General features: G+C 46.8%; 1 protein-coding gene across 1 annotated transcript in view; it reads right to left on the bottom strand.

The window, feature by feature from the left end:
* The window catches only part of LOC120023219 (general transcription factor 3C polypeptide 1-like), a 50,501-nt gene that overhangs the window by 8,255 nt on the left and 21,419 nt on the right, over positions 1–20,827 (bottom strand). Inside the window, exons 6-18 of the mRNA XM_038967264.1 lie at positions 19,499–19,622; positions 16,206–16,382; positions 15,947–16,062; positions 15,242–15,710; positions 11,905–12,089; positions 11,704–11,795; positions 11,308–11,461; positions 9,832–9,935; positions 9,245–9,378; positions 8,611–8,683; positions 3,577–4,070; positions 1,033–1,178; positions 418–515 (exon numbers count right to left, since the gene is read on the bottom strand). Coding sequence (XP_038823192.1) covers positions 418–515; positions 1,033–1,178; positions 3,577–4,070; positions 8,611–8,683; positions 9,245–9,378; positions 9,832–9,935; positions 11,308–11,461; positions 11,704–11,795; positions 11,905–12,089; positions 15,242–15,710; positions 15,947–16,062; positions 16,206–16,382; positions 19,499–19,622 — 2,366 coding nt within the window. The remainder of the gene's footprint in view (positions 1–417; positions 516–1,032; positions 1,179–3,576; positions 4,071–8,610; positions 8,684–9,244; positions 9,379–9,831; positions 9,936–11,307; positions 11,462–11,703; positions 11,796–11,904; positions 12,090–15,241; positions 15,711–15,946; positions 16,063–16,205; positions 16,383–19,498; positions 19,623–20,827) is intronic.

The raw sequence follows: 20,827 nt of genomic DNA, 5'->3' as shown, positions 1-20,827 counted from the left end.
TTTTTTTATATAAATATGCACATTATCGAACAAAACATACATGTATTGTGTAACATGATGTCCTATGAGTGTCATTTGATGAAGATCATCAAAGGTTAGTGATTAATTTTATCTATATTTCTGCTTTTTGTGACTCCTCTCTTTGGCTGGAAAAATGGCTGTGTTTTTTTGACTTGGCTCTGAACTAACATAATCATGTTGTGCTTTCACTGAAAAGCCTTTTTGAAATCGGACACGATGGTAGATTAACAAGAAGTTTCTTTCATTTGCTGTATTGGACTTGTTAATGTGTGAAAGTTACATATTTCTAAAAAATATATTTTTGAATTTCCCGCGCTGCCTTTTCAGCGGAATGTTGTCGAGGGGTTCCGCTAGCGGAACGTGTGTCCTAGACAGGTTAACAAGTGTGTGTGTCACCGTTTGTGCAGTAGTTGGGTCTTCATCCTAGAAGGCAGGAACCTGATGAGGTAGTGCTGCTTCACTGGGTCGTTCAGATACTCCTCCAAACCATCCACCTAACAGAGAGACAGAGAGAGAGAGAGACAGAGAGAGAGAGAGAGACAGAGAGAGAGAGAGAGAGACAGAGAGAGAGACAGACAGAGAGAGAGACAGACAGAGAGAGAGAGAGAGACAGAGACAAAGACGCACACACAGACAGAGAGAGAAACACACACAGACAGAGAGAAACAAAGATTAAATAAGAGGTCTCTCACTACTGTTTGAAAAATGTGTGTGTGTACTGTGCAGCCGGTGTGTGTGTGAGAGAGTGTGTGTGTGTGCACTGTGCAGCCGGTGTGTGTGAGAGAATGTGTGTGTGTGTGTGTACTGTGCAGCCGGTGTGTGTGTGAGAGAGTGTGTGTGTGTGTACTGTGCAGCCGGTGTGTGTGTGAGAGAGTATGTGTGTGTGTGTGTGTACTGTGCAGCCGGTGTGTGTGTGAGAGAGAGTGTGTGTGTGTGTACTGTGCAGCCGGTGTGTGTGTGTACTGTGCAGCCGGTGTGTGTGTGTGTGTGTGTGTGAGAGAGTGTGTGTACCTTGAAGGATGTCTGTATAATCTGAATGTAGATGGAGAGAGGCAGACAGAGCACAACATCAGAGGTCAGGGCCCAGCCTGGACCAAAATCTCTGTGGACCGGAGCAGGGGGGATATACCTCCTCCAAGACAACTCATCTACATAGACTAGAGAGAGGGAGGGGGGGAGAGAGGGGGGAGGGGGGAAGAGGGAGGAGAGAGCGAGAGAGGGGAGAGTGGGGGGAGAGGGAGGAGAGAGAGAGGGAGGGAGGGGGGAGAGGGAGGAGAAAGGGGGGAGAGGAAGGAGAGAGCGAGAGAGAGGGGGAGAGGGAGGAGAGAGCGAGAGGGGGGGAATGAGGAGAGAGCGAGAGAGGGGGGGAATGAGGAGAGAGCGAGAGAGGGGGGGAATGAGGAGAGAGCGAGAGAGGGGGGGAGAGGGAGGAGAGAGCAAGAGAGGGAGGAGAGGGGGGGAGAGAGCGAGAGAGGGAGGAGAGGGGGGGGAGAGCGAAAGTAAGCACATATAAGTGCCATTTCATCCAAACCCCAACAGTACACCACACAGAGAAGCTTCAACTTTGGATTTGAGATCAAATGTTTTATACGAGGCGACAGAACATCTCCTTTTATTTGAGGGTATTTTCATCCATACCCGTTTTACTGTTCAGAACCTAACGCAGTGTATCTAGTCCCCCCATTTAAAGGGCCGTGGGTATTAAGGACACATTACCTTACTGTATTACATTTTGTTAAAATATTTACTCTTTGGTCCCATATTCCTAGTTTTTTTTTTTTTTTTTTTATTTATCCGTTATTTTACCAGGTAAGTTGACTGAGAACACGTTCTCATTTGCAGCAACGACCTGGGGAATAGTTACAGGGGAGAGGAGGGGGATGAATGAGCCAATTGTAAACTGGGGATTATTAGGTGACCGTGATGGTGGGCAATGATTATATCAGGCTTGTGACTCGACTTGTTGGATGTCTTTGCAGTTTGTTTTGGTTGTGTTTTGGATGAATGGTAATGAACATATCGTGTCATTTTGGAATCACTTTTACTGTAAACAAGAACAGAACATGTTTCTGAACACTTCTACGTGAATGCGGGATGCTGCCGTGAATCACATATTCTAGTACCAACAACAGGGGAGGTTAGCATTAATTCACATATTCTCGTACCAATAACAGGGGAGGTTAGCATTAATTCACACATTCTCGTACCAATAACAGGGGAGGTTAGCATTAATTCACACATTCTCGTACCAATAACAGGGGAGGTTAGCATTAATTCACATATTCTCGTACCAATAACAGGGGAGGTTAGCATTAATTCACATATTCTAGTACCAATAACAGGGGAGGTTAGCATTAATTCACATATTCTAGTACCAATAACAGGGGAGGTTAGCATTAATTCACATATTCTCGTACCAATAACAGGGGAGGTTAGCATTAACTCACATATTCTAGTACCAATAACAGGGGAGGTTAGCATTAATTCACATATTCTAGTACCAATAACAGGGTAGGTTAGCATTAATTCACATATTCTAGTACCAATAACAGGGGAGGTTAGCATTAATTCACATATTCTCGTACCAATAACAGGGGAGGTTAGCATTAATTCACATATTCTCGTACCAATAACAGGGGAGGTTAGCATTAATTCACATATTCTCGTACCAATAACAGGGGAGGTTAGCATTAATTCACACATTCTCGTACCAATAACAGGGGAGGTTAGCATTAATTCACACATTCTCGTACCAATAACAGGGGAGGTTAGCATTAATTCACACATTCTCGTACCAATAACAGGGGAGGTTAGCATTAATTCACATATTCTCGTACCAATAACAGGGGAGGTTAGCATTAATTCACATATTCTAGTACCAATAACAGGGGAGGTTAGCATTAATTCACACATTCTCGTACCAATAACAGGGGAGGTTAGCATTAACTCACATATTCTAGTACCAATAACAGGGGAGGTTAGCATTAATTCACATATTCTAGTACCAATAACAGGGGAGGTTAGCATTAATTCACATATTCTCGTACCAATAACAGGGGAGGTTAGCATTAACTCACATATTCTAGTACCAATAACAGGGGAGGTTAGCATTAATTCACATATTCTAGTACCAATAACAGGGGAGGTTAGCATTAATTCACATTCTCGTACCAATAACAGGGGAGGTTAGCATTAATTCACATATTCTAGTACCAATAACAGGGGAGGTTAGCATTAATTCACATATTCTCGTACCAATAACAGGGGAGGTTAGCATTAATTCACATATTCTAGTACCAATAACAGGGGAGGTTAGCATTAATTCACATATTCTAGTACCAATAACAGGGTAGGTTAGCATTCATTCACATATTCTAGTACCAATAACAGGGGAGGTTAGCATTAATTCACATATTCTCGTACCAATAACAGGGGAGGTTAGCATTAATTCACATATTCTCGTACCAATAACAGGGGAGGTTAGCATTAATTCACATTATAGTACCAATAACAGGGGAGGTTAGCATTAATTCACATATTTCTCAGGAAATGTACCTTTCATGTCAGGGTCGTGTCCGACATCTGTCAGATTGATCCCCTCCTGCCCTTCCTCCGCCAACGATGACATCACTTCCGGGTCAGTGGGCAGGCCTGGCTGGCACTCTGTGGAGGCGGGGTCACTTACTGCAGCGTTGTCAGTGGGTGGGTTCTGGGTGTCGGGGAGGTCCGAGTTCTGGGTGTCGGGGAGGTCCGAGTTCTGGGTGTCGGGGAGGTCCGAGTTCTGGGTGTCGGGGAGGTCCGAGTTCTGGGGATCGGGGGAGTCTGTGTTTCGGGGGGTTGAGGTGGGGAGGTCTGTGTGTTCAGAGCTAGAAGGATGGGTGTCGTCAGGGTGTGTAGTTTGGGGTTGTGAGGGGTTACCGGGGGTGGTGGGGTAGGTAGTCTGGACACCAGGGTTATCAGTGGGGAGGACGATAGAGCTGGGGGTGTTGTGGAGGTCAGGGGGAGTGGCGGTAGAGGGGTGTCTCAGGGGGTGTCCGTAGACCAGATACCTAGGAACACATTTCATCAATGATAAATATTGATATGGTTTTAACAAGTGTTTCTCTGGCTTCATTAATAATGAACTCCCTTACGTTGCCCAGTGTACACTGGGTGGTATGAAATACTATTAACTGAACTCCTTACGTTGCCCAGTGTACACTGTGTGGTATGAAATACTATTAACTGAACCTCTTACGTTGCCCAGTGTACACTGTGTGGTATGAAATACTATTAACTGAACTCCTTACGTTGCCCAGTGTACACTGGGTGGTATGAAATACTATTAACTGAACTCCTTACGTTGCCCAGTGTACACTGTGTGGTATGAAATACTATTAACTGAACCCCTTACGTTGCCCAGTGTACACTGTGTGGTATGAAATACTATTAACTGAACCCCTTACGTTGCCCAGTGTACACTGGGTGGTATGAAATACTATTAACTAACCCCCTTACGTTGCCCAGTGTACACTGGGTGGTATGAAATACTATTAACTGAACCCCTTACGTTGCCTAGTGTACACTGTGTGGTATGAAATACTATTAACTGAACCCCTTACGTTGCCCAGTGTACACTGGGTGGTATGAAATACTACTAACTGAACCCCTTACGTTGCCCAGTGTACACTGGGTGGTATGAAATACTATTAACTGAACCCCTTACGTTGCCCAGTGTACACTGGGTGGTATGAAATACTATTAACTGAACCCCTTACGTTGCCCAGTGTACACTGTGTAGTATGAAATACTATTAACTGAACCCCCTACGTTGCCCAGTGTATACTGTGTGGTATGAAATACTACTAACTGAACCCCTTACGTTGCCCAGTGTATACTGTGTGGTATGAAATACTATTAACTGAACCCCTTACGTTGCCCAGTGTACACTGTGTAGTATGAAATACTATTAACTGAACCCCCTACGTTGCCCAGTGTACACTGTGTGGTATGAAATACTATTAACTGAACCCCTTACGTTGCCCAGTGTACACTGTGTGGTATGAAATACTATTAACTAAACCCCTTACGTTGCCCAGTGTACACTGTGTGGTATGAAATACTATTAACTAAACCCCTTACGTTGCCCAGTGTACACTGTGTGGTATGAAATACTATTAACTGAACCCCTTACGTTGCCCAGTGTACACTGTGTGGTATGAAACACTATTAACTGAACCCCTTACGTTGCCCAGTGTACACTGTGTGGTATGAAATACTATTAACTGAACCCCTTACGTTGCCCAGTGTACACTGTGTAGTATGAAATACTATTAACTGAACCCCTTACGTTGCCCAGTGTACACTGTGTGGTATGAAACACTATTAACTGAACCCCTTACGTTGCCCAGTGTACACTGTGTGGTATGAAATACTATTAACTGAACCCCTTACGTTGCCCAGTGTACACTGTGTAGTATGAAATACTATTAACTGAACCCCTTACGTTGCCCAGTGTACACTGTGTGGTATGAAATACTATTAACTGAACCCCTTACGTTGCCCAGTGTACACTGTGTGGTATGAAATACTATTAACTGAACCCCCTTACGTTGCCCAGTGTACACTGTGTGGTATGAAATACTATTAACTGAACCCCTTACGTTGCCCAGTGTGCACAGTGTGGTATGAAATACTATTAACTGAACCCCTTACGTTGCCCAGTGTACACTGTGTGGTATGAAATACTATTAACTGAACCCCCTTACGTTGCCCAGTGTACACTGGGTGGTATGAAATACTATCAACTGAACCCCTTACGTTGCCCAGTGTACACTGTGTGGTATGAAATACTATTAACTAACCCCCTTATGTTGCCCAGTGTACACTGTGTGGTATGAAATACTATTAACTGAACCCCTTACGTTGCCCAGTGTACACTGGGTGGTATGAAATACTATTAACTGAACCCCTTACGTTGCCCAGTGTACACTGTGTGGTATGAAATACTATTAACTGAACCCCTTACGTTGCCCAGTGTACACTGTGTGGCATGAAATACTATTAACTGAACCCCTTACGTTGCCCAGTGTACACTGTGTGGTATGAAATACTATTAACTGAACCCCTTACGTTGCCCAGTGTACACTGTGTGGTATGAAATACTATTAACTGAACCCCTTACGTTGCCCAGTGTACACTGGGTGGTATGAAATACTATTAACTGAACCCCTTACGTTGCCCAGTGTACACTGTGTGGTATGAAATACTATTAACTGAACCCCTTACGTTGCCCAGTGTACACTGTGTGGTATGAAATACTATTAACTGAACTCCTTACGTTGCCCAGTGTACACTGTGTGGTATGAAATACTATTAACTGAACCCCTTACGTTGCCCAGTGTACACTGTGTGGTATGAAATACTATTAACTGAACTCCCTTACCTTGCCCAGTGTACACTGTGTGGTATGAAATACTATTAACTGAACCCCTTACGTTGCCCAGTGTACACTGTGTGGCATGAAATACTATTAACTGAACCCCCTACGTTGCCCAGTGTACACTGTGTGGTATGAAATACTATTAACTGAACCCCCTACGTTGCCCAGTGTACACTGGGTGGTATGAAATACTATTAACTGAACCCCTTACGTTGCCCAGTGTACACTGTGTGGTATGAAATACTATTAACTGAACCCCTTACGTTGCCCAGTGTACACTGTGTGGTATGAAATACTATTAACTGAACCCCCTACGTTGCCCAGTGTACACTGGGTGGTATGAAATACTATTAACTGAACCCCTTACGTTGCCCAGTGTACACTGTGTGGTATGAAATACTATTAACTGAACCCCCTACGTTGCCCAGTGTACACTGGGTGGTATGAAATACTATTAACTGAACCCCTTACGTTGCCCAGTGTACACTGTGTGGTATGAAATACTATTAACTGAACCCCTTACGTTGCCCAGTGTACACTGTGTGGTATGAAATACTATTAACTGAACCCCCTACGTTGCCCAGTGTACACTGTGTGGTATGAAATACTATTAACTGAACCCCTTACGTTGCCCAGTGTACACTGGGTGGTATGAAATACTATTAACTGAACCCCCTACGTTGCCCAGTGTACACTGGGTGGTATGAAATACTATTAACTGAACCCCTTACGTTGCCCAGTGTACACTGTGTGGTATGAAATACTATTAACTGAACCCCCTACGTTGCCCAGTGTACACTGTGTGGTATGAAATACTATTAACTGAACCCCTTACGTTGCCCAGTGTACACTGTGTGGTATGAAATACTATTAACTGAACCCCTTACGTTGCCCAGTGTACACTGTGTGGTATGAAATACTATTAACTGAACCCCCTACGTTGCCCAGTGTACACTGGGTGGTATGAAATACTATTAACTGAACCCCTTACGTTGCCCAGTGTACACTGTGTGGTATGAAATACTATTAACTGAACCCCTTACGTTGCCCAGTGTACACTGTGTGGTATGAAATACTATTAACTGAACCCCTTACGTTGCCCAGTGTACACTGTGTGGTATGAAATACTATTAACTGAACCCCCTACGTTGCCCAGTGTACACTGGGTGGTATGAAATACTATTAACTGAACCCCTTACGTTGCCCAGTGTACACTGTGTGGTATGAAATACTATTAACTGAACCCCTTACGTTGCCCAGTGTACACTGTGTGGTATGAAATACTATTAACTGAACCCCCTACGTTGCCCAGTGTACACTGTGTGGTATGAAATACTATTAACTGAACCCCTTACGTTGCCCAGTGTACACTGTGTGGTATGAAATACTATTAACTGAACCCCCTACGTTGCCCAGTGTACACTGTGTGGTATGAAATACTATTAACTGAACCCCTTACGTTGCCCAGTGTACACTGTGTGGTATGAAATACTATTAACTGAACCCCCTACGTTGCCCAGTGTACACTGTGTGGTATGAAATACTATTAACTGAACCCCTTACGTTGCCCAGTGTACACTGTGTGGTATGAAATACTATTAACTGAACCCCTTACGTTGCCCAGTGTACACTGTGTGGTATGAAATACTATTAACTGAACCCCTTACGTTGCCCAGTGTACACTGTGTGGTATGAAATACTATTAACTGAACCCCTTACGTTGCCCAGTGTACACTGGGTGGCATGAAATACCATTTTTCCTAGAACAATATATTTAATTTAATTCAAAATAGTTTATCCGACAAAGGGAAAAGTTGCTTGACTGTGGGACTAGTTAGTTTAAGGGTAATACTGACTGTGGGACTAGTTAGTTTAAGGGTAATACTGGTAATACTGACTGTGGGACTAGTTAGTTTAAGGGTAATACTGACTGTGGGACTAGTTAGTTTAAGGGTAATACTGACTGTGGGACTAGTTAGTTTAAGGGTAATACTGACTGTGGGACTAGTTAGTTTAAGGGTAATACTGACTGTGGGACTAGTTAGTTTAAGGGTAATACTGACTGTGGGACTAGTTAGTTTAAGGGTAATACTGACTGTGGGACTAGTTAGTTTAAGGGTAATACTGACTGTGGGACTAGTTAGTTTAAGGGTAATACTGGTGCGTACCACAAGAAGGTGTGTGTCAGTCTCAGACGTGGCATCTTAGGCTGGTACCCCAAAGACCTGCTGAGACCTGGGACTGGAGGCGGACAGAGACCGACAGAGAGAGACGGGGGGAGACAGACGGAGGGAGAGAGACGGGGGGGAGACAGAGAGAGAGAGACAGAGAGAGACGGGGGAGACAGAGAGGGGCAGAGAGAGACGGGGGCAGACAGAGAGAGAGAGAGAGAGACAGAGAGAGAGAGACGGGGGAGACAGAGAGAGAGACAGAGAGACAGAGAGAGAGACGGGGGCAGACAGAGAGGGACAGAGAGAGACGGGGGGAGACGGGGGCAGGCAGAGAGAGACAGAGAGAGACGGGGGCAGACAGAGAGAGACAGAGAGAGATGGGGGCAGACAGAGAAGGACAGAGAGAGAGAGACAGAGGAAGAGACGGGGGAGACAGGGGCAGACAGAGAGGGACAGAGAGAGACGGGGGCAGACAGAGAGGGACAGAGAGGGACAGAGACAGAGACGGGGGGAGACAGAGAGAGACGGGGGAGACAGAGGGACAGAGAGAGACAGAGAGGCTTGTCAGCTACTGAACAGTCATATTCCAGGTAGCAGGGTTACCACCATCTCAAACCACACAGAAGTTCACCTATAGAAGGTTTGAAGGTCTTCAGTTGTTTGTCTTTGTCCTCTGTTGTCATATTCTGGGGTTCAGCAGGGACCTCATTTCCCACACTGCTCCTCTCTCTCTCCTTAGCCTTCTCCTCCTCCTGCATTTCATTACTACAGAGAGAGAGAGAAGGATAGAGAGAAATGAAAGAGAGAGCAGTTATAGAGGAGTCTTTACTCTTAAATCTGTCTGTCAGTGAATCTGTCTGTCAGTGTGTCTGTCCGTCCGTGCGTCTGTCCGTCCGTGCGTCCGTCTGTCAGTGCGTCCGTCTGTCTGTCCGTGCGTCCGTCTGTCTGTCCGTGCGTCCGTCTGTCTGTCCGTGCGTCCGTCTGTCTGTCCGTGCGTCCGTCTGTCTGTCCGTGCGTCCGTCTGTCCGTCCGTGCGTCCGTCTGTCCGTCCGTGCGTCCGTCTGTCAGTGCGTCCGTCTGTCAGTGCGTCCGTCTGTCTGTCCGTCCATCCGTCTGTCCGTCCATCCGTCTGTCTGTCAGTGTGTCTGTCTGTCCGTCCGTCCGTGCGTCTGTCCGTCCGTCTGTCAGTGCGTTCGTCTGTCCGTCCGTCCGTCTCACCGTGCAGCAGGGTAGGAGCTGGAGATGCGGAAGCGGACCTGTTCTATAGCCGACTTCACTACAGCATCACTAGGAGAGACAGAGGGGTGGACTATAAACTCCACCTGGAGGAGAGGAGAAGAGGAGAGGAGGAAGAGAGGAGAGGAGGAAGAGAGGAGGAAGAGAGGAGAGGAGAGGAGGAAGAGAGGAGAGGAGAGGAGAGGAGAGGAGAGGAGAGGAGAGGAGAGGAGAGGAGAGGAGAGGAGAGGAGAGGAGAGGAGAGGAGACAGGAGGGGAGAAGAAGAGAGGAGGAAGAGAGGAAGAGAGAAGAGAGGGGGAGAAGAGGAGAGGAGGAGGAGACAGGAGGGGAGAAGAAGAGAGGAGGAAGAGAGAAGAGAGGAGAGGAGAGGAGAGGAGAGGAGAGGAGAGGAGAGGAGAGGAGAGGAGAGGAGAGGAGAGGAGAGGAGAGGAGAGGAGAGGAGAGGAGAGGAGAGGAGAGGAGAGGAGAGGAGAGGAGAGAGAAGGAGGAGGGGGGAGAGGAGGAGGAGAGGAACAGAGGAGGAGAGGAAGAGAGGAACAGAGGAAGAGAGGAGGAGAGGAGGAGGGAGAGGAGGAGAGAAGATGGGGAGGAGAAAGGGAGACAAAATGATACACAGTTAGAGAAACTAGTTACAAGCTGTAAATGCACCGTGTGTGGGTGAATTATGTCTGTTTATGTGGGTCCGGTGTGTACATCTAGTGTGTGCGCTCGGTGTGTGCGCGTGTCTGTCCGGTGTGTGCGCGTGTCCAGTGTGTCCGTGTGTGTCTAGTGTGTCCGTGTGTGTCCAGTGTGTCCGTGTGTGTCCAGTGTGTCCGTGTGTGTCCAGTGTGTCCGTGTGTGTCCAGTGTGTCCGTGTGTGTCCGTGTGTGTCCAGTGTGTGTGTGCTCGTGTGTGTCCAGTGTGTCCGTGTGTCCAGTGTGTGTGTGTCCGTGTGTCCAGTGTGTGTGTGTGTCCAGTGTGTGTGTGTCCAGTGTGTGTGTCCAGTGTGTCCGTGTCCAGTGTGCAGTGTGTGTGTGTGTCCAGTGTGTCCAGTGTGCGTGTGTGTGTGTGCAGTGTGTGTGTGTGTGTGCACAGTGTGTCCGTGTGTCCAGTGTGTGTACCTTCTTGCTGACTCCATCCTGTATAACAGTGTGTGTGTGTGTGTGTGTGTGTGTCCAGTGTGTGTGTGTGTGTGTGTGTGTGTGTGTACCTTCTTGCTGACTCCGTCCTGTATAACAGTGTGTGTGTGTGTGTGTGTGTGTGTGTGTGTGTGTGTGTGTGTGTGTGTGTGTGTGTGTGTGTGTGTGTGTGTGTGTCCAGTGTGTGTGTGTGTGTGTGTGTGTACCTTCTTGCTGACTCCGTCCTGTATAACAGTGTGTGTGTGTGTGTGTGTGTGTGTGTGTGTGTGTGTGTGTGTGTGTGTGTGTGTGTGTGTGTGTGTGTGTGTGTCCAGTGTGTGTGTGTGTGTGTGTGTGTACCTTCTTGCTGACTCCGTCCTGTATAACAGTGGTTCTGAACAGTTTGAGCATTCCCTCTTTAGACAGAGATCTGATGAGACGCAGGATAGACTTCTTACAACACTTAGTGATCACACCCTCTAGCTTCTCCTCATCCTGAACCAACCTCTGGATTCTGGAGGGAGACACAGAGGGGGGAGAGAGAGAGGGACAGAGAGAGAGAGAGAGGGACAGAGAGAGACAGAGAGAGAGAGACAGAGAGAGAGAGACAGAGAGAGAGAGAGACAGAGGGACAGAGAGACAGAGAGAGACAGAGAGAGGAGGGGGGATGAGAAGAACAATATAATCAGATTGAGGATTATTTATATATTGTTTTAAACTACAAATCCCAGTGAGACAGGAAGTGGTGTGACTGACGTGAAGAGGCCCTCTATGATCTTAAGGCTCTGGACAGCTTCCACAATCACGTTCTTCCTCTTCAGCAGGCGGTACGTCTGGCGTTGGTGCTCCTGACCAAACAGAGACGGGGGGAGGAAGAGGAGAGGGATTCAGACAGGGAATTCATGCACTAGATTTAAAGACATCTTACACCATAATGTTGGAGACACACAGCCTCACCTTCTGACTGGGGATCTCCTCGACGACCGTGACGCTGTTCTCTGCTTGGCTGTTGCCTGCGAACATACTCCCCGTCTGGTCCAATGAAACGTCAGGACAGAATTTTGACTCCTCCTCTGGGCTGAGCGTAGACTCCAGCTCTGGCTCCTGATTGGCTTCACCTTTGGTAGGGGGTGTGGTCTTACCTGAGAGGCAAGTGAACCAAGGTAAAGCAGGGGAATATTCAGGGGCGTGAAACATCACAGATAGAAATAGATCTGATACAATTCCTCAACCTGACAGCCAATCATATCTGTTCTACAACCAATGAACAACCAACTACAGCCAGACTCCTTCACTTTTTCCACATTGTTACAGCCTTATTCGAAAATTGATTTTTTAAAGTTCAATCTACCCACAATACCCCATAATGACATCACAATACCCCATAATGACATCACAATACCCCATAATGACATCACAATACCCCATAATGACAAAGCGAAATCCAGTTTTTCGAAATGTAAAAACAGAAATACCTTATTTACATAAGTATTCAGATCCTTTGCTATGAGACTAAATTGAGCTCAGGTGCGTCCTGTTTCCATTGATCATCCTTGAGATGTTTCTACAACTCGATTGGAGTCCACTTGTGGTAAATTCAATTGATTGGACATGATTTGGAAAGGCACAAACCTGTCTATATAAGGTCCCACAGTTGACAGTGAATGTCAGAGCAAAAACCAAGCCATGAGGTCGAAGGAATTGTCCATTGAGCTCCGAGACATGATTGTGTCGAGACAGAGATCTGGGGAATGGTACCAAACAATGTCTGCAGCTTTGAAGGTCCCCCACAACACAGTGGCCTCCATCAATCTTAAATGGAAGAAGTTTGGAACCACAAAGACTCTTCCTAGAGCTGGCCGCCTGGCCAAACTGAGCAATCGGGGAGAAGGGCCTTGGTCAGGGAGGTGACCAAGAACCTGACGGTCTCTGACAGAGCTCTATAGTTCCTCTGTGGAGATGGGAGAACCTTCCAGAAGGACAACCATCTCTGCAGCACTCCACCATTAAGGCCTTTATGGTAGAGTGGCCAGACGGAAGCCACTCCTCAGTAAAAGGCTCACAACAGCCCGCTTGGAGTTTGCCAAAAGGTACCTAAAGACTCTCAGACCATGAAAAACAAGATTCTCTGGGCTGATGAAACCAAGATTGAACTCTTTGGCCTGAATGCCAAGTGTCACATCTGAAGGAAACCTGGCACCATCCCTATGGTGAAGCATGGTGGTGGCAGCATCATGTTGTGGGGGTGTTTTTCAGCGTCAGGGAGACTAGTCAGGATCGAGGGAAAGATGAACAGAACAAGGAACACAGAGATCCTTGATGAAAACCTTCTCCAGAGCGCTCAGGACCTCAGACTGGGGCAAAGGTTCACCTTCTAACAGGACAACGCAGGAGTGGGTTCAGGACAAGTCTCTGAATGTCCTTGAGGGGCCCAGCCAGAGCCCGGACTTGAACCCGATCAAACATCTCTGGAGAGACCTGAAAATAGATGTGCAGCGACGTTCCCCATCAAACCTGACAGAGCTTGAGAGGATCTACAGAGAAGAACGGGAGAAACACCCCAAATACAGGTGTGCCAAACTTATAGCATCATACCCAAGAAGACTCGAGGCTGTAATCCCTACCAAAGTACTGAGTAAAGGGTCTGAATTCTTAAGTAAATGTGATATTTAAAAATATATTTATTTTTTTATACTTTTGCAGAAATGTCTAAATACCTGTTTTTGCTTTGTCATTATGAGTGTTGTGTGTAGACTGATGAGGGATTTTTTTTATTTTATTATTATTTTAGAATAAGGCTGTAAAATACAGGAAAAGTGAAGGGGTCTGAATACTTTCCAAATGCAGTGTAAATGGAGATGAAATCTTAAGTGAGCATTAGTTAGATTGGACCCCTACAGGATGCTAAGGGGTAGGGAAATGGGTGTTAGGGTGGGTGTAGAGTGATGAGGTACCAGGAAGTAGAGTTCGGTCAGTATTTAAGGTGTTGGGTACTTACTAATGATGGGTGTAGAGTGAGGAGGTACCAGGAAGTAGAGTTCGGTCAGTATTTAAGGTGTTGGGTACTTACTAATGATGGGTGTAGAGTGAGGAGGTACCAGGAAGTAGAGTTCGGTCAGTATTTAAGGTGTTGGGTACTTACTCGTGATGGGTGTAGAGTGATGAGGTACCAGGAAGAAGAGTTAGGTCAGTATTTAAGGTGTTGGGTACTTACTCGTGATGGGTGTAGAGTGACGAGGTACCAGGAAGTAGAGTTAGGTCAGTATTTAAGGTGTTGGGTACTTACTAATGATGGGTGCAGAGTGATGAGGTACCAGGAAGTAGAGTTCGGTCAGTATTTAAGGTGTTGGGTACTTACTCGTGATGGGTGCAGAGTGATGAGGTACCAGGAAGTAGAGTTCGGTCAGTATTTAAGGTGTTGGGTACTTACTAATGATGGGTGTAGAGTGAGGAGGTACCAGGAAGTAGAGTTCGGTCAGTATTTAAGGTGTTGGGTACTTACTAATGATGGGTGTAGAGTGAGGAGGTACCAGGAAGTAGAGTTCGGTCAGTATTTAAGGTGTTGGGTACTTACTCGTGATGGGTGTAGAGTGATGAGGTACCAGGAAGAAGAGTTAGGTCAGTATTTAAGGTGTTGGGTACTTACTCGTGATGGGTGTAGAGTGACGAGGTACCAGGAAGTAGAGTTAGGTCAGTATTTAAGGTGTTGGGTACTTACTAATGATGGGTGCAGAGTGATGAGGTACCAGGAAGTAGAGTTCGGTCAGTATTTAAGGTGTTGGGTACTTACTCGTGATGGGTGCAGAGTGATGAGGTACCAGGAAGTAGAGTTCGGTCAGTATTTAAGGTGTTGGGTACTTACTAATGATGGGTGTAGAGTGAGGAGGTACCAGGAAGTAGAGTTCGGTCAGTATTTAAGGTGTTGGGTACTTACTAATGATGGGTGTAGAGTGAGGAGGTACCAGGAAGTAGAGTTCGGTCAGTATTTAAGGTGTTGGGTACTTACTCGTGATGGGTGTAGAGTGATGAGGTACCAGGAAGAAGAGTTAGGTCAGTATTTAAGGTGTTGGGTACTTACTCGTGATGGGTGTAGAGTGATGAGGTACCAGGAAGTAGAGTTAGGTCAGTATTTAAGGTGTTGGGTACTTACTAATGATGGGTGTAGAGTGAGGAGGTACCAGGAAGTAGAGTTCGGTCAGTATTTAAGGTGTTGGGTACTTACTAATGATGGGTGTAGAGTGAGGAGGTACCAGGAAGTAGAGTTCGGTCAGTATTTAAGGTGTTGGGTACTTACTCGTGATGGGTGTAGAGTGATGAGGTACCAGGAAGTTGAGTTCGGACTGCTTCAGGAGAGACATCTTGCCCACTTTCTTTTCTTTTGCATTTTTCTTCTTCGCTCCCTTCTTCCCTTTCTTCTTGACTTCCCAGTCTTTGTCTTCCTCATCCCTCTCTCTCTCCTCCTCCTCCTCTCCCTCAGTGTCTCCCAGAGGTTCCAGAAGCGATGGGGTTTTTGGGGTAGGCCGAGTCTTTGGGGTAGCTGGTGTTTTTGGGGTAGGCCGAGTCTTTGGGGTAGCTGGTGTTTTTGCGGTGGGCTGTGCTGGGGTTTTGGGGACCCCCTCTCCTTCCCCTCCTCCCCCTCCAGCGCGAAGCCTGTCTGATCGCTCCTGCTCTTTAACTAGATGTTGAAGCAGATCGGACTCATCTACATGCATATGGCCGAGGTACTTAGTGGTCCTCTGACGACCCTCGTCTTCCATGAACCCCTGAGGGACGGACGGACACACGGGAAAACACACACAATTGTCCATTTCATATTTATTTATTTTTTAAACATGGGAAAACTTACATATACACGGCAAACAGACACAGCTCAATAAGCTTTGACATGACGACAGAAAAATGACAGATCAATGATGATCTATGACAAAACAATGGTGACATCACAGTAGATGACATATCTGTGAATATATTTATTGAATGTGCACACACAGACTTTTACCTTGATCATGTCTGTCCTCTCCAGCAGTCGGCAGATCATACGAGACTCCAGATTGCCGATGCACATCCTCGCACGCAGTGCACTCTGAGAGATGCCCTTGGTCCCGCAGGACACGACTAGATCAGCCAATCACAAAGCAGAGAGTAAGACATTCAACCAATCACAAATGGAACTGTTTCCTTGCCTTAAAAAAAAGGAAAATATATCTATTTCTACACCAATATTTTGGCCAATAAGAAAAGAGCAAACCAGAACGTACTGATCCCATAGGCCTGTGAGAGCAAGTCTCTCTCCATGATCCGCCCCTCTGTGGGGACGGTCTTCCTATTTGCTCCTCCCCCATCATCGTCGTCATCATCGTCATCCTCAGCCTCGACCACCTCCTTCCTCACGTAGGGTTTGATTAGCTTCAGACAGCGAGCCACCACCTTGGTGCCTAGAGGAGAGGAGACGGGGGGTTAGGGAACAAGGCGGCCTCAGTGAGGACAAGGAGAGTAAGGAAGGGGGAGTTAGTGAGGAAGGGAACAGGGTGTCAGACAGAACAAAGGGCGTAGTGTATAGGGCGTAGTGTCTAGGAGAACCAGCCATCAGACTGGGTGATTATATCTGAGTTAGTGTCTAGGAGAACCAGCCATCAGACTGGGTGATTATATCTGAGTTAGTGTCTAGGAGAACCAGCCGTCAGACTGGGTGATTATATCTGAGTTAGTGTCTAGGAGAACCAGCCGTCAGACTGGGTGATTATATCTGAGTTAGTGTCTAGGAGAACCAGCCGTCAGACTGGGTGATTATATCTGAGTTAGTGTCTAGGAGAACCAGCCATCAGACTGGGTGATTATATCTGAGTTAGTGTCTAGGAGAACCAGCCATCAGACTGGGTGATTATATCTGAGTTAGTGTCTAGGAGAACCAGCCATCAGACTGGGTGATTATATCTGAGTTAGTGTCTAGGAGAACCAGCTGTCAGACTGGGTGATTATATCTGAGTTAGTGTCTAGGAGAACCAGCCGTCAGACTGGGTGATTATATCTGAGTTAGTGTCTAGGAGAACCAGCCGTCAGACTGGGTGATTATATCTGAGTTAGTGTATAGGAGAACCAGCCATCAGACTGGGTGATTATATCTGAGTTAGTGTCTAGGAGAACCAGCCGTCAGACTGGGTGATTATATCTGAGTTAGTGTCTAGGAGAACCAGCTGTCAGACTGGGTGATTATATCTGAGTTAGTGTCTAGGAGAACCAGCTGTCAGACTGGGTGATTATATCTGAGTTAGTGTCTAGGAGAACCAGCTGTCAGACTGGGTGATTATATCTGAGTTAGTGTCTAGGAGAACCAGCCATCAGACTGGGTGATTATATCTGAGTTAGTGTCTAGGAGAACCAGCCGTCAGACTGGGTGATTATATCTGAGTTAGTGTATAGGAGAACCAGCTGTCAGACTGGGTGATTATATCTGAGTTAGTGTCTAGGAGAACCAGCCGTCAGACTGGGTGATTATATCTGAGTTAGTGTATAGGAGGACCAGCCATCAGACTGGGTGATTATATCTGAGTTAGTGTATAGGAGAACCAGCCGTCAGACTGGGTGATTATATCTGAGTTAGTGTATAGGAGAACCAGCCGTCAGACTGGGTGATTATATCTGAGTTAGTGTATAGGAGAACCAGCCGTCAGACTGGGTGATTATATCTGAGTTAGTGTATAGGAGAACCAGCCGTCAGACTGGGTGATTATATCTGAGTTAGTGTATAGGAGAACCAGCCGTCAGACTGGGTGATTATATCTGAGTTAGTGTATAGGAGAACCAGCCGTCAGACTGGGTGATTATATCTGAGTTAGTGTATAGGAGAACCAGCCGTCAGACTGGGTGATTATATCTGAGTTAGTGTATAGGAGAACCAGCCATCAGACTGGGTGATTATATCTGAGTTAGTGTATAGGAGAACCAGCCATCAGACTGGGTGATTATATCTGAGTTAGTGTATAGGGGAACCAGCCATCAGACTGGGTGATTATATCTGAGTTAGTGTATAGGAGAACCAGCCATCAGACTGGGTGATTATATCTGAGTTAGTGTAGAGGAGAACCAGCCGTCAGACTGGGTGATTATATCTGAGTTAGTGTAGAGGAGAACCAGCCGTCAGACTGGGTGATTATATCTGAGTTAGTGTAGAGGGGAACCAGCCATCAGACTGGGTGATTATATCTGTCCTGTTTCACATGTACAAGTTAGTATTAATATACATGTGGTAATTGAATTATTATATCCCAACTCCCCAAAACACCCTCATAGGGTCTCGGCCAGGGTCACAGGGCCCTACTGTAGGGTTGAGGTAGTGAGGTAGTGTGTAGGGTGCATACCTCTCCTGGTGTCACAGGGCCCTACTGTAGGGTTGAGGTAGTGAGGTAGTGAGGTAGTGTGTAGGGTACATACCTCTCCTGGTGTCACAGGGGCCTACTGTAGGGTTGAGGTAGTGAGGTAGTGTGTAGGGTACATACCTCTCCTGGTATCACAGGGTCCTACTGTAGGGTTGAGGTAGTGAGGTAGTGAGGTAGTGTGTAGGGTACATACCTCTCCTGGTGTCACAGGGCCCTACTGTAGGGTTGAGGTAGTGAGGTAGTGTGTAGGGTACATACCTCTCCTGGTGTCACAGGGTCCTACTGTAGGGTTGAGGTAGTGAGGTAGTGAGGTAGTGTGTAGGGTACATACCTCTCCTGGTGTCACAGGGCCCTACTGTAGGGTTGAGGTAGTGAGGTAGTGAGGTAGTGTGTAGGGTACATACCTCTCCTGGTATCACAGGGCCCTACTGTAGGGTTGAGGTAGTGAGGTAGTGTGTAGGGTACATACCTCTCCTGGTATCACAGGGCCCTACTGTAGGGTTGAGGTAGTGAGGTAGTGTGTAGGGTACATACCTCTCCTGGTGTCACAGGGTCCTACTGTAGGGTTGAGGTAGTGAGGTAGTGAGGTAGTGTGTAGGGTACATACCTCTCCTGGTGTCACAGGGTCCTACTGTATGGTTGAGGTAGTGAGGTAGTGTGTAGGGTACATACCTCTCCTGGTATCACAGGGCCCTACTGTAGGGTTGAGGTAGTGAGGTAGTGAGGTAGTGTGTAGGGTACATACCTCTCCTGGTATCACAGGGCCCTACTGTAGGGTTGAGGTAGTGAGGTAGTGAGGTAGTGTGTAGGGTACATACCTCTCCTGGTATCACAGGGCCCTACTGTAGGGTTGAGGTAGTGAGGTAGTGAGGTAGTGTGTAGGGTACATACCTCTCCTGGTGTCACAGGGTCCTACTGTAGGGTTGAGGTAGTGAGGTAGTGTGTAGGGTACATACCTCTCCTGGTGTCACAGGGCCCTACTGTAGGGTTGAGGTAGTGAGGTAGTGAGGTAGTGTGTAGGGTACATACCTCTCCTGGTGTCACAGGGTCCTACTGTAGGGTTGAGGTAGTGAGGTAGTGTGTAGGGTACATACCTTTCCTGGTGTCACAGGGCCCTACTGTAGGGTTGAGGTAGTGAGGTAGTGAGGTAGTGAGGTAGTGTGTAGGGTACATACCTCTCCTGGTGTCACAGGGCCCTACTGTAGGGTTGAGGTGTTCAACAGGTTTAATGACCACTTGGACCAGTTTGGCGGCTTGCATGTACTGATACATACGCTTGAAGGTCTTCTCACTGATACTCTGCAGAGAGAAAACACACTGTCCTGATACACTCTCTAACCTCACACTGTCCTGATACACACTCTCTAACCACACACTGTCCTGATACACACTCTCTAACCTCACACTGTCCTGATACACACTCTCTAACCACACACTGTCCTGATACACACTCTCTAACCTCACACTGTCCTGATACACACTCTCTAACCTCACACTGTCCTGATACACACTCTCTAACCTTACACTGTCCTGATACACACTCTCTAACCACACACTGTCCTGATACACACTCTCTAACCACACACTGTCCTGATACACACTCTCTAACCTCACACTGTCCTGATACACACTCTCTAACCTCACACTGTCCTGATACACACTCTCTAACCACACACTGTCCTGATACACACTCTAACCTCACACTGTCCTGATACACACTCTCTAACCCCACACTGTCCTGATACACACTCTCTAACCACACACTGTCCTGATACACACTCTCTAACCACACACTGTCCTGATACACACTCTAACCTCACACTGTCCTGATACACACTCTCTAACCACACACTGTCCTGATACACACTCTCTAACCACACACTGTCCTGATACACACTCTCTAACCACACACTGTCCTGATACACACTCTCTAACCACACACTGTCCTGATACACACTCTCTAACCACACACTGTCCTGATACACACTCTCTAACCTCACACTGTCCTGATACACACTCTCTAACCACACGCTGTCCTGATACACACTCTCTAACGACACACACTCTCTAACCACACACTGTCCTGATACACACTCTCTAACCTCACACTGTCCTGATACACACTCTCTAACCACACACTGTTCTGATACACACTCTCTAACCCCACACTGTCCTGATACACACTCTCTAACCACACACTGTCCTGATACACACTCTCTAACCACACACTGTCCTGATACACACTCTCTAACCTCACACTGTCCTGATACACACTCTCTAACCTCACACTGTCCTGATACACACTCTCTAACCACACACTGTCCTGATACACACTCTAACCTCACACTGTCCTGATACACACTCTCTAACCCCACACTGTCCTGATACACACTCTCTAACCACACACTGTCCTGATACACACTCTCTAACCACACACTGTCCTGATACACACTCTAACCTCACACTGTCCTGATACACACTCTCTAACCACACACTGTCCTGAT

This window comes from Salvelinus namaycush, chromosome 2 (assembly GCF_016432855.1).
Source record: "Salvelinus namaycush isolate Seneca chromosome 2, SaNama_1.0, whole genome shotgun sequence".
In the NCBI taxonomy this organism is placed as follows: Eukaryota; Metazoa; Chordata; class Actinopteri; order Salmoniformes; family Salmonidae; genus Salvelinus; species Salvelinus namaycush.
Note: the sequence above shows the minus strand (reverse complement) of the source record. Positions and strands in the feature narration are given on the sequence as shown.